This window comes from Globicephala melas, chromosome 19 (assembly GCF_963455315.2).
Source record: "Globicephala melas chromosome 19, mGloMel1.2, whole genome shotgun sequence".
NCBI lineage: Eukaryota > Metazoa > Chordata > Mammalia > Artiodactyla > Delphinidae > Globicephala > Globicephala melas.
The window spans coordinates 32,111,673-32,126,551 of NC_083332.1; the positions used below are offsets into that span (position 1 = coordinate 32,111,673).

General features: G+C 37.3%; 1 protein-coding gene across 3 annotated transcripts in view; it reads right to left on the reverse strand.

Annotated features, from left to right (window-relative positions):
- The window catches only part of RPGRIP1L (RPGRIP1 like), a 99,399-nt gene that overhangs the window by 47,875 nt on the left and 36,645 nt on the right, over positions 1-14,879 (reverse strand). For all 3 annotated transcript variants that reach the window (XM_030832946.2, XM_030832945.2, XM_060289329.1), the window contains 6 exons: positions 12,241-12,347; positions 11,971-12,021; positions 11,112-11,291; positions 10,477-10,594; positions 3,424-3,876; positions 270-421 (listed from right to left, as the gene is read on the reverse strand). In XM_030832946.2, coding sequence (XP_030688806.2) covers positions 270-421; positions 3,424-3,876; positions 10,477-10,594; positions 11,112-11,291; positions 11,971-12,021; positions 12,241-12,347 — 1,061 coding nt within the window. The remainder of the gene's footprint in view (positions 1-269; positions 422-3,423; positions 3,877-10,476; positions 10,595-11,111; positions 11,292-11,970; positions 12,022-12,240; positions 12,348-14,879) is intronic.

Genomic DNA, 14,879 nt, shown 5'->3' on the forward strand with positions numbered 1-14,879 from the left:
GTACTGTACCAATATCAATTTCCTGGTTTTGATACTACACTATAGTTACATAAAATATTATAATTGGGAGAAGCTGGGTGAAGGCTACACGGGACCTCTGTACTATTTTTGCTACTTCCTGTAAGTCTATGATTATTTCAAAATAAAAAGTTAAAAAAAGCCACTTGATGGCTGTGAAAGAAAATGATTTCGGTTTAAAGCATGATAATATAAAGAAATACTATAAAATTTCTGTGTCATAAAAGGGTCGTAAAGTCAAACAAGCTTACCCATTGCATTTGCTCTGGCCCCTTAAAATTTGATGTTATATATCCCAAAGCCTTTGCCCGTTCTCGATAAAGTCGAATTGCTTGATCCATGGGAACTCTTAATCGGAACCAGTATTCTACTGTGCCAAAATTGGGGATGTCTCCTTTAGTTCCTACAAACCAATACATAACTCACTGTTAAAATAGTCCCATAAATCAAAATATATACCAGTAAAAAATACATCAATGGTATTATACATTAAAACTATAAATTTTATACTGAGTAAAATAATATATGACTTGCACAAATGATGTGTGATTGGCAAATAACAGAGATAAAGAAAATAAAGTTACTTCTGCAAGTACGAGTTCCACTGTATGTTAAATATTATTAAAAAACTATGTCAAACTATGTTTGAGGTAGTCCAGTTTATATTTCAATCTTTCTAAAATATAAAGAAAAATCTAAACATTGAGTCAAATACTCCATGATTCTTTCTGATGCTACTTTTTATTTTTTAACAAGTTGCACTCAATGTAGTCTGACACATACAAAATGAAACCTCAAAATTATGAATGGAATATGAATTCAACTTTCGAGAAATCTTTGGCACCTTCCCATTTTCCTACCATGCCGTAAGTATAGGGAAAAACACCATAGCTATGCCAAATCTATACCGTATGTAATATACCCTTGCATGTCTGCCCTGCACACCCTCTTGCTGGGGTTGTAGTTGTAGTACGCCTTCTAACTCAGGCAGCTCTTTCTCTTTCTTCCTCTGTGACGATTTCCTCTAGGCTCCCAGGAGACTTAAGAGCTCTATACTTCCTTTGCAGAAACGAAGAAAGATGTCCTCATTAGGGCACTGACTGCTTTGGCACAATCGGCAGTTCACCAGTCTACTTCTCCACCACACTAAGTTTTTTGAGGGCAAGCTCTTCTGAACCATGTGACTATATCACCTATGCAATCAATAAAATAAAATTCCTCCCCAGAACCTAAGTCACCCTCTTTCCTTTTTTTCTTGGTCACTTAAAAAAGTTTTCCTTTTTTAAAATTTATGTATTTATTGAATTTTATTTATTTTCTATACAGCAGGTTCTCATTAGTTATCTATTTTATACACATCAGTGTATACATGTCAATCCCAATCACCCAGTTCATCCCACCACCACCCCCGCTTTCCCCCCTTGGTGTCCATACATTTGTTCTCTACATCTGTGTCTCTATTTCTGCCTTGCAAACCAGTTCATCCGCACCATTTTTCTAGATTCCGCATATATGTGTTAATATACGATATTTGTTTTTCTCTTTCTGACTTACTTCACTCTGTGGGACAGTCTCTAGGTCCATCCACATCTCTACAAATGACCCAATTTTGTTTCTTTTTATGGCTGAGTAGTATTCCATTGTACATATGTGCCGTATCTTTATCCATTCGTTTGTCAATGGGCATTTAGGTTGCTGCCATGACACGGCTATTATGCACCCTCCTTTCTTCTTGAAAAGGTTTCTTCACTTGGCCTCTAGGATACTGTATACTCTTGGTTTGTCTCCCTCCTCACTGGCCACTCTTTGGTTTCCTTTGTTGGCTCTTCTTCTTCCTGAACTCTAAATTTTGGAGTCTCCCAAGGCTCAGTCCTTGGTCACCTTCTCTTCTTTATGTATACTCACTCTCTATGTGAAATTATCTAGGCCCAAGGCTTAAAATATATTCTGTATGCTAATGAATCCTGCTTTTATATTTCTATCTCTGACCTTCAGACTAGTATATCCAACTGTTTAGGTGACATTTCTACTTGGCTGTCTAATAGGCAGGTCAATCTTAACCTGTTCAAACACAATTCTTAGCTTTTTTCCTCAAATTTGTTCCTTGCCCAGGTCTACCTCGATAAATGGCCTCATCATTGTCCTGGTTGCTCACACCAGAAATTCTCGTCTCCTTTGTTTCCCTCATTACTCTACATTCAATTGATGAGCGTGTTTTTAAGGAAGAGCTAATCAAATATACACTGAATATAACCAATTCTTATCACTACTTTCATTACCATCGTAATCCAAGCCACCAACATCTTTCCACAGATTAATACAACAGCCTGATAATGGTCCTATTTTCTTGCTTGGCCCATACAGACTGTTCTTCCCACAGCACCCAGGATGATTTTTCTAAAACCTATGTGTGATCACGTTACTTCTCTCCTCAAAACCACCCAATGACTTGCATCACTCAGAGGAAAAAAAAGTCCAAACACCTCACCATGACCCACAAGGCTCTACAGTGAGATCTGGTCCCTGCCTATTGCTTTAGTCTCATCTCTGCTCTAGCCACTGGCCTCCTTGCTGTTCCTCCAACATGGCAGGTTTGTTCCTCCCTCAGGCCTTTGTACAATACTTGCTGTTTCCTCTGCTGGAAACATTCTTCCCCTGGATCCTGACATGGACCTTTATTCAGGTCTTTACCAACGGCACCCCGTAGGGAAGCCCTTATCTGAATTAGCAACCTTCCATCTCTCTCTTTAGCCTCTTGCTCTGGTAATTTTTCTTCATATCTAATGATATGTATATTTGTTTTATGGCCCATCTTCCCCTGTAGAAGGTAAGCTACATGAAGGTAGGGGCTCTGTCTTATTTACCACTGATCACTGTATTCCCAGTGCTTAGTAACAGTGATAACATGATAAGCTCCTTAAAAAACTTTGATAAATGTACTACAATTGGGCTTCCCTGGTGGCGCAGTGGTTGAGAGTCCGCCTGCCGATGCAGGGGACATGGGTTCGTGCCCCGGTCTGGGAAGAGCCCACATGCCACGGAGCGGCTGGGCCCGTGAGCCATGGCCGCTGAGCCTGCGCGTCCGGAGCTTGTGCTCCGCAACGGGAGAGGCCACAACAGTGAGAGGCCCGCGTACCGCAAAAAAAAAAAAAAAAAAAAAAAAAGTACTACAATTAATGTTTAATCAAACAAGGATATCAACATGGTAAATAAACATTTGCACTAATAAGCTTTAAAAAATTAATAGCCATTGTACTGACATTATTAGTGACATTTAAGAGAGTCCAATCAACTGTGGGCAGCTATATCAGAATGCTGAGAGAGAAGATACTAACGTGGAACACCATATTAATATATAAACCAGTCAGTGCTTCAAACAGCCAAAGTTTATAAGATTGTACTCACCAACCAAACTTGCTGTGCAAAATATTCGACCGCTTTTTTCTAGAATTTCATGGAATCTCAATTGACATGCTGCGATTGTTTCATAATCTGTGCTGTAAGCCTGGTGGACCTCAAGAGTTATAGTATTTTTCTGAATGTATTGTAAGAATAAGTCATTAACATGAACGAGATATTGAGAAGTAAAGTTATATTCTGGGTGAAGGCCCCGCACTATGGGAGTTGTCTGTAGTTCAAAATCATAGAAAGCAAAGGTACAGAAGGTGACAGGCTCTTTATCTCCAGATGCCTGTAACACTTCAGAAGAAAAGGTTACTTTGTTGATATGGATTTCAAATAGGTTTTCGCCTCGTTCTAACTGAATGGTTTCATCAAACTCATCAACGGAGTCATCTGGCGTGATTTCTGGTTTAAATTTGTACTGCTTGGTGCCATAGGCAATATCCTTTAATTGGGCTGCAAGAGAAGACACACAGTTTAGAGGTTTTAAAGTATTGACATATAAAGATACAAACTGGCTTTTGAAGTGGTAGGAAGTCTGAGTGCTTTTGGTGTATAGTCTCAATCTTAAATTCTATGACTACACTGTTTTTCTGTAAATGATACTGTATTATAAAGAAATCTATCATTTATTTTGACATCACTTATTAAAAAAATTACAACTTAAGTGGTAATACAGGTTATACCAGGGAAACAGAAAAAGAAAAAAAAAAAGGCCCTTGAATGAACAGCTGAGGTAAATATTTAGATTTCACTGCTCCTTTGCCTCTGCTCTATTATCTTCTCTCCTATAAAGTCAATTTCTCTTTCCACTAGCTCCTTCCCTTCAGCTTACTAAAATATATATTTTTCTACTTTTGCGGAATGATGGATATGTTTATTATCTTGATTATAGTGATGGTTTCACAGGTGTATACATAGGCCCAAACTCACCAAATTGTGTACTTTAATAGTGCAATTTAAGGGCTTCCCTGGTGGCGCAGTGGTTGAGAGTCCACCTGCCGATGCAAGGGACATGGGTTCATGCCCTGGTCCGGGAAGATCCCACATGCCGCGGAGCGGCTGGGCCCGTGAGCCATGGCCGCTGGGTCTGCACGTCTGGAGCCTGTGCTCCGCAGCGGGAGAGGCCACAACAGTGAGAGGCCAGCGTACCGCAAAAAAAAAAAAAAAAAAAAAAAAAAAAATAGTGCAATTTAAAATGTGTTTATTACATTTCTAAGAAGCTGCTTTTAAAAAAGATATCTCTCTTTCTAGATTAGAACATTCCCTCACACCATATAGAAAAATAAACTCAAAATGGTTTAAAGACATAAATGTAAGACATGAAACCATAAAACTCCTAGAAGAGAACACAGGCAGAACACTCTTTGACATGAGTTGTAGCAATATTCTTTTTAGATCTGTCTCCTAAGGCAAGGAGTAAAAGCAAAACTAAACAAACTGGACCTAAGTAAACTTAAAAGCTTTTGCACAGCAAAGGAAACTATTGACAAAATGAAAAGACAACCCACTGAATGGGAGCAAATATTTGCAAATGATGCGACCGACAATGGGTTAATATCCAAAATACATAAACAGCTCATACAACCCAATATCAGAAAACCAAAAAACTCAATCGAAAAATGGGCAGAAGACCTGAATAGACATTTCTCCAAAGAAGACATACAGATGGCTGACAGGCACATGAAAAGATGCTCAACATTGCTAATTATTAGAGAAATGCAAGTGAAACTCACAATGAGATATCACCTCACACCTGTTGGAATGACTATCATCAAAAAGTCTACAAACAACAAATGTTGGAGAGGATATGGAGAAAAGGGAACACTTGTGCACTGTCGGTGGAAATATAAACTGGTTCAGCCACTGTGGAAAACAGTATGAAGGTTCCTCAAAAAATTAAAAATAAAACTACCATATAATCCAGCAATTCCATTCCTGGGTATATACCCAGAAAAAATGAAAACACTAATTCAAAAAGATACACGCACCCCAATGTTCACAGCAGCACTATTTACGATAGCCAAGACATGGAAGCAACCCAAGTGCCCATCAACAGATGAATGGATAAGGAAGATATGGTGTAATACATAATGGAATATTACTCAACCATAAAAAAGAATGAAATGCTGCCATTTGCAGCAACGTGGATGGACCTAGAGAATATTATACTTAGTGAAGTAAGTCAGAGAAAGCACGTAGTGTATGATATCACTTATATGTGGAATCTAAAGACGATACAAATGAATGTACAAGTAAAACAGAAATAGACTCACAGATATAGAAAACAAACTTGTGGTTACCAAAGGGGAGAAGGAAGAGGAGGGACAAATTAGGAGTACAGGATTAACAGATACAAACTACTATATATAAAATAGATAAACAACAAGGATATATTGTATAGCACAGTGAATTACAGCCATTATCTTGTAATAACTTATAATGGAGTATAATCTATAAAAATACTGAATGACTATTCTGTACACCTGAAACTAATAATATAAATCAACTATATTTCAACAAAAAATAAATAAGAAGATGTATCTCTTTCTAGATACACATTTCCCCTGCCATGTTACATCCAACTTTCTAAAAAGAGTAACGTATATTTGTGTCTCCAATTCCAAATCTAACAGACACTCTTCAACTACCTGCAAAAAGCATCTGCCTTATTTTTCTCGTGAAACTACTCTAGAAAAGGTCACCAGTAACTAACCAGTTTCTAGATTGAATGGTCCTTGTGTTATTTGAGTTCTTTGCTTAATTGACACTGATGACCACATCCTCTTTTGTGAACTTTTGTGAGCTTTCATGTCATCGTCTGCCCTGCTTGTCCTCCTACCTCTCTTCTTCTTCTCACTGCTGTGGCCTCTCCCGTTGCGGAGCACAGGCTCCGGACACGCAGGCTCAGCGGCCATGGCTCATGGGCCCAGCCGCTCCGCGGCATGTGGGATCTTCCCAGACCGGGGCACGAACCCATGTCCTCTGCATCGGCAGGCGGACTCTCACCCACTGCGCCACCAGGGAAGCCCCTACCTCTCTTATTCTTTAAGGGTTTCTCTTTCTCTGCTAGTTTGCTGGGGTTCTGTTTTTATCCTCTTTTTAGTCTACATATTCTCATGAGTAATCACATCCCCTTTTATTTATTTGAAATATAGCTGATTTACAATGTTGTGCTAATTTATGCTGTACAGAAAAGTGACTCAGTTATACACATATATACATTCTTTTTTAAATATTCTTTTCCATTATGATTTATCCCAGGAGACTGGATATAGCTTCTTGGGCTACACATTAGGACCTTGTTGTTTATCCATTCTAAATACAATAGTTTGCATCCACTAACCCCTAACTCCCAGTCCATCCTTCTCCCTCTCCCACTCCCCCTTGGCAACCACAAATCTGTCCTCTACGTCTGTGAGTCTGTTTCTGTTTTTTAGATAGGTTAATTTGTGTCATATTTTAGACTCCAGGTGTAAGTGATATCATATGGTATTTGTCTTTCTCTTTCAGACTTACTTCACTTAGTGTGATATTCTCTAGTTGCATCCATGTTGCTGCAAGTGGCATTATTTCATCCTTTTTTATGGTTGAGTAGTATTCCATCATATACATGTACCACAACCTCTTTATCCATTCATCTGTTGATGGACATTTAGGTTGTTTACATGTTTTGGCTATTGTGAACAGTGCTGCTATGAACATAGGGGTGCAGGTATCTTTTTGAATTATAGTTTTGTCCAGGTATATGCCCAGGAGTGGGACTGCTGGATCATATGGTAGTTCTGTTTTTAGGTTTGTGACGAACCTCCATACTATTTTCCATAGTGGCTGCACCAACATATATTCCCACCAACAGTGTACAGGGGGTCCCTTTTCTCCACACCCTCTACAGTATTTGTTATCTGTAGACTTTTTTTTTTTTTTGCAGTACGCGGGCCTCTCACTGTTGTGGCCTCTCCCGTTGCGGAGCACAGGCTCTGGACGCGCAGGCTCAGCGGCCATGGCTCACTGGCCCAGCCGCTCTGCGGCATGTGGGATCTTCCTGGACTGGGGCACGAACCTGTGTCCCGTGCATCGGCGGGCGGACTCTCAACCACTGCGCCACCAGGGAAGCCCCATCTGTAGACTTTTAAATCATGGCCATTCCGACCGGTGTGAGGCTGTACCTCATTGTAGTTTTGATTTGCATTTCTCTAATGATTAGTGATCACAACCCCTTTTATGACTTCTGTTACTATCAATATTCTGAAGATGCTCATATTTCTATTTTTAATTCAGATTTCTTTCCTCAATTCCAGACCCACACATCTAGTGGCTTGCTGAGCCCTCTATCTAGATATCCCATAGGCACAACAAACTCAATATACCCAAAGCAGAATGGCTCATATTGTCTTCTAGTTACTTCTGTACCTTGAATTTCAAGTGATGATGTTAGCCTTCATCCAGCTGCCTAAGCTAGATATCACAGTGTCATCCTAGGTTCCCCCCCCCTTTTTTTTTACTCTCCTCACATCTGTAGGGTCACTGCTATTCAAAAATATTTCCTAAGTCTTTAGCAAATTTGTCCCTGTCCTCTGCATCTCCACTGATGCTACCTTACTTACACCCTCAGTGTTTATTACCCAGATTATTAATGGAACCCAATTCCTTCCTTTCTTCAAATTTTACTCATTCTTCCCAATACCTATAGCATAACCTCCAAAATGAAGTTCTGGGTGCACTACTCTCTACCTTAAAAATTCCTTGGTGCTTCTCTAGGTTAATAAGGTTCAGACTCATCAGGGTGGCAAATGGTGCCTTCAGGATTTGGTTCTTACCAGCCTTAAATCCAGGTTCTTCTCCATTTACTAATCCTGAGTTCCAAACAGACAGATCCACATGCATTTTCTCAAACGAATGGCAGTGCTTCACATTTAGGGCATTTTTACCTGCTTCATTTACTTTCTGGAAAGCCTTTCATTGTTTTTACTTAGTGGTGAATTCTGTCATCTTTAAAGCCTCCAAACCTACTGTGTGGGGTCTTCCCTGAATCTTCAGGTATAAATAGGCATTCTCTCCTCAATGTTTCCTTGGGAGCTTTTGCATTTTTCTAACTTCACACTCTTCACAGTAAAGTATCACTGTCTACTTACTTGTTCACAACTTACAAGTTCCTGGAGGAAAAAACCTGAGCTTTTTCCGTTTGTATTCTCACTGCCTAGCACTTTGCTTAGGATACATTAGGAACTTGAGCATGTTTATGGAATCAATCAATGAGTTTAGGACACAGATAGAATATATTGGTAAAGACTTAGTGAGGCTTGAAAGGAATGAAAATCTCAAACTGTGTGACCTCCCTGTTATTCAGGAAAATTTCATTAAGTGAATTTTTATTGAGTACTACTTAAAATAAAAGGAACACACTGCTCTTTGGCTTTGGAAAACCCTGTTCAGTCAGATGAAGATAGTTACTGAACCCTTCTACTTAGAGCAATGGTTCTCAGAGTGTGGTCTGGGAACCCCTGAGGGTACCTGAGACTGTTCTGGAGGTCTGTGAGGTTAAAACTATTTTTAAAATAATACTAAGATGTTATTGGCCTTTTTCATTCTTAGTCTCTTACAAGTGTATAATAGAGTTTCCCAGAATCTATGTGATGTGTGATATCATAACAGATTGACTGTAGAAGCAGATATAAAAACCCAGCTGTTTTCTATGAAGACAGATGCTGAAAAGATTTGCAAAAATGTTAAGCAATTAAAAAAATTTAAAACCATGTCGCTTGTCTATTTTTTTGGTATGGAAAATATACCTATTAAAAAATAAAACTGTAATTTATGTTAACATGTAATGGGTTAATTATTATTTTAGCATGCCAAATATTTTTTAAATTTCTCATTTTTAATTTCTAACATGATAAATATCATGAATATAACCCATATAAACATAAGGCCTTTTGGATTCTCAGTGATCTTTAAGAGTGTAAAATTACTGCTGGCACAATTACTAAGCCTGCGCGTCTGGAGCCTGTGCTCCGCAACAAGAGAGGCTGCGATAGTGAGAGGCCCGCGCACCGCGATGAAGAGGGGCCCCCGCTTGCCACAACTAGAGAAAGCCCTCGCACAGAAACGAAGAGCCAACACAGCCATAAATAAATAAATAAAATTAAAAAAAAAAAAAGGCAAAATTCCTTAAAAAAAAAATTACTGCTGGCATAGATCACTGAATTTAAGTACTGTATGGCAGGGAGCATGAAAGAGAGACAAAGTACTTATCACTGTAGAACTTATTATGTTGCAGTCATAGAGAATATGCAAAACTGCACCGGTGTATAGAATACAATCCCTAAACATATTTTTTGAGTACATCAGAGTAAAAGTGGCAAGTGCTGAGGTAGTGTTGTTCAAAGTACAGTCTTACACCTGCATGTGAATTGCTTGGAATTATTTCTAAATATATCAAATCAGAGACCCCAAGATCTCCAGGGGTAGGGCCCAGGAAGCTACCTTTGAAACAAGTTCCCCATGTAATTTTCTTACTTGCTAAAGTCTGAAAACCATTGTAAGGGCATTTCAAGTAGAGGGGTGGCTAGCAGTAATTGGAGCCAGCTTTCTGGCATGGGCACACATTTGCTTAGATTCTGAAGCAGGGAAGGGTATATCCTGGAGTCAGAGTAGAAAGGAGGTTCAGATGGAGCAGACAAAGCCCTGGTGGTGGGACCGAACAAGATGCATCTGACAAAGAGCAAGCCGACTTGTTTGGCTGAGATACATAGCTTGCTTAGAAGAGAAATTAGAAATGATGTGGTTAAATTTAGTCTGTGGTACTACTTTATGAAGTACTTTGAAATCTTGCCTGCAACACCGAATTCAAAAAGCAGTAGGGAATTACTAAAAATTCTTGAGTAGAAAAGTATCAGATAAAAACAGCCTTTCTGGTAACTTATTATTATAGTTAATAAATTGGGAAAAAAAAGAGCAAAAAGAAAGTGTGAGTGTACATTTGGATGACATTTTCAACTGCTGTAAAAATCCACTCCTCTAGTTACTGTGGACAAAGAATTGTGCACGTTGTACCTTCTAGTTTCTGGATGCGTGCAGCCCTGATATCAAGAAGGTTGACATACTGTTCCACTCTGAGTTCATAATCTTGCTGCAAATTTTCCATCTTCTGGGTCACCACCTCAACTTCCATCTAAAAAAATAAAGATAACAAGTTTCATTACTCAGGATTTGTTCCATTTTCATTTGTTAAAGCAACTATGATTCAAGCATTTTTTAGATCCTGGGGATACCGGGAGCTATAAGCCGTTGCTTCCTGACTTCAAAGAGCTTACAGTTTAGAAAATTATGCTTGGCAGTGTTCGTTAACCAGGAGTAAACCCCACAAAACTCTGGGTCCCTCTTAAGGAGTGGTGACCCATTTGTTAGAAGCTAATATAACAGGCGGCTGTGGCAGGACCAACTGCGGAGCGTGCCGGCGTTGGTGAATACGTCGCCATGATTCGTTCCCTAAAACCAGGCACTGAAAAAATTACTTGTTTTAGAACTCTTTAGTCAGGAGTATCTAGATACAAGGCTAAATTCCAGGCATGTGGTAACACATGATAATAGATCATAACAGATGCTAATACATGATACTGCTTTGAAATGTAAATCATCAGTAGAATATTATGGGAAACCTATCCTCCCGATTTAGTGTATTATATTACCTGATAATCTTTATTAATTTTATGTTGCATAATTAGCATGTTTCTTGTCTTTTCAAGTTCTTGCACTGTTTCTGCATGAGTTGCTTGCAGCTCTTTCATGGAGCGTTCTAGATCTTTATTAATTTTACTGTCTACTTTTTCTAAAAAAGAAAGGTCTCCATTTTTTTGTGATTTTTGAGCCTAAAACAAAAACATATTTTATTACCAAAACAAGAGTTTCTAAAATGTAACTGTGAATTAATATGGATATAGTAAGAAACAGTCATTAATTGAAAACAGATATATTTCCATTTTCCGTTAGGAATAAAGCAGTCCTGATATAGAATACATATTTGGATAGACACTTGGAACAATTACAGAGAAATAAAAAAAAGTTTATTACTTCACGAAGTAAAAAAGAATCATGTACGTTTATTTCTATTCTTCATTTGATTAAAATCTATACCATGATGGTCTAAAAGGAAAGAAATGTACTTTCTGTGTCTTCTTGTAAATAACAGAATATTCTAGAACTAGAAAATATCTTCTGGTGACATATATAATTCAATATTTTACTTAAGATAATAGGGTGCACCAAGGTCTCTTAGGACAGAAAACTGCTGGTTAGTTTTATAGTGGGGCATATAAAAGTAAAATGTTTGTTACAGTTGGGGAAAGTGCTTTAAATAAGAGTTTTTGAGGTCTACTTTAATGTAATTTTGATGTCATTATGAAATATGTATATGCTGTAACTAAATGTCACCTGACCACTTTTCCTGAATAATTCATTCTCCAAGTATAAAGGTTACAATAAGGGTCATCATTATGCTGAAACAGTTATATGTAGACATGAAATTCATGATGAAGTTTAGAAAGTTACCTTTAGAAGCAGGAGAGCTTCACTCAATTCATCAGCATTAATATCACTCTCCTGCAAAAGACAGAGTAAGTAAAAGCTCACAATGGAAAGTGCAAGAGACATTCCAACTATGTAGATTACCCTCATGGAACATAAACTGCAAGATACCATGAATTAATAAACTAAGTTATCTATTTGTATTCTTTTGCGTTGTGGTATAGTGTTTTCTTTACGTATGAAATATTTAGATAAAAATTTGGAGTTCGTTTCCTAAATGAGAAAATAGTTCACCTGGTTGTAAAACTTCATGCAGTTTTTAAGTTCATCAAGTTGTTGCTTTTGTTCCAGGTACTGTAACTGTAGTTCTCTATTTTCTTGAATGATCTTCTCATTTTGGTCTTAAAAATGAAGTCGACACAATTCGAAAGGTAAGTGAGAATGAGGTATAAGAACACATTTTAAATTGACTTAATTCATGAAACACACCAAGCTCAATCTAGCATTGTTCTGGCCAGAGAGGAAATTGAGCTAGCACCTTAGACTAAGGCAGCAGGGGAATGAGGAACAAATGAACACTATCATGTGTCTACCATATGATTCACTTGCTTATCAAAAACTTAGGACTTAGTTTCACAGTATTAATATAAGGAAATTGTGGCCTCTGGAACTTCAAAGGAACATTCTGTCTAAAATACCTATGAAAATATGTTTCTAAAGCTATGATTTTTACTTACTTATTAAGGGTCCTGAAAGGCATGCAAAAAAAATTTTTCTCTTTTAGTTTTTTCTAATTGACTTCCTTGAGTTATCTTTTCCTAATTCAGCATAAAGTCTTTTTATTAAAACAAGATAATTTCTGATAATAACTCTGGAATTATAATCAACCCCATTTTTAATAAATCTTTTAAGAGAGGAGAAATGGATTCTCAACGAATGCATGGTAGTATCAATAATAATTAATGTGTGTTCTTTATTCACAGAGTTCACACTATTAATTAGGAATGGAGATAGGTTACCTTTGCCTATGTGCTCATTTGCCATGACCCACAAGCAGGCGTATAGGATAGACCTACAGAAGACGGCAAATCCATAGAGAGACTAATTTTTCACTCTCTGCATTAAACATGCTTAACTCAAAAAAAAGAAAGCATAATAGCTAGCTAACAAATCTACTCTTTAGTCCTATGTTCTTAAGTGTACTTCTTTACTAGAGTTCGTTGTGGTGGTCAAGTATTCTCCTTTGTGGGCTCCCTGTGGGCTGACTCTAAACCATGATATCCAAAGTGTCTCTACTAATTTCATCCTGCTCACAAAGATTTATGATCATCATTCCTTTTCTTAAAAAAAGGGAAATCAACATATTTGCCAAGAATTCTTTACATGAATACATTTGCACACTGACTGCATTTTATACAAAAATATGTTTCGGACTTTTATAAAGCTTTGTGCTCCCAAGCCATAAATGCTATATACAAGTAAAAACTGTAAATTACACAGTTAAGAAGAAATGAACTAAATTTGAATATTTTTAATATAACATACTTCTGGCAAACTAAAAAGTAAAAAAAAAAAAAAGTTACCCTAGGGTATGTAGAGCCATTTTAATATCAAATATGTAAATATTTTTCTTATTGATAAGAGGTTAGAAGGTTATCCTAGAGTACAAATTACTAATATTCAGTGAAATAAATGAAAGAATTTCCAAATGTGAACAATACTTGGAAACATTTAAGGTAAAGATCAAACATTTATCTCTATACTAAAAATTAGGATTAATAATAAATATGAATTCTTATGAGATAAATTTGCTTTTTTGGTTAGAGAGTAGAGTAAGAATGTGGAACCCTTTATTTGATGTTGATTAGGTTAAAACAACATCCAGATAGAATGACTAGGTAACAAAAAAGGAGGTAAATGTAGTCAGCAAGAAGTAAAACCAAGGTCCTGAGGATAATGTAATTTCCTTCTCTGGCTAGTGAAACTTTTAGGGGTTCTGAGGGGAACCAAAAGTGTAAGGACATGACCGTTCCATCTTCATCCAGACGCAGTGTATATTATTCCTATGCTGTCTTCTATTCTTTCAATTTTTCAGAGCAGGGTCCTGAGAATAATACGCTACTGGTATAAATAAACTTACTCAAATATTTCTTCCTTTTCTGATTTTTCGTTCAACAGCTATGTTCCCACTTACCTGGTATTTTTAAAACCAGGGCTTTATTAGTGGGAAAATAACTTATTAGTGGGAGAAGATATTACTGAGCACCAGTAACTTTCTCTCTACTGAATTTTATGTAGAATTCTCTACTATATTTTTCCTTTCTTAAACTGTTTACTGGGGATGTCACTCCTGGGACTTTAAAACGTATGGAGACATTATAGTTCAAAGAGGAAGTAGACTTGCTGAATTATAATATGAAAAATCAAAGCACCCTGTACAAGATGAAAAATAACCTCTTTACCTATGATTTGACAAAAAGCAGGTTAAGCTAAACAGCATTTTATTCAAATGAGATAACATTTCACTCTTTTAAAATTATGTTCTTCAAGCACACCATTAATAAGCAGAGTGCAGAGAACAATTCAACTAAACAATTTTCAGAGCTCCTTTGTGCTAATATCTTCAGCTGTGATCAATATAACCATATGCATTATGCTGAATTATGCATTTCAGCTAAAGATAGAAAGGAACTTTCAAAAGCAGGCCCTTAAACACATGCAGTTAATTTAAGCATTAACCAAATGCAAACTGCATTTACATATCCTTCCCCCACATATTCGCACAATCTGAAACTAATTTGTACCTTGAATAAAGAGGTGAGTATTCTCTAAAAATAATTTGCCAGTTAGATGAATGACTACAAGAAGCCAGGGAAACATCTTCTGGCAGAGAACACTTGATACATGAAAAGGTAAATGTGTGAAGAGACTTC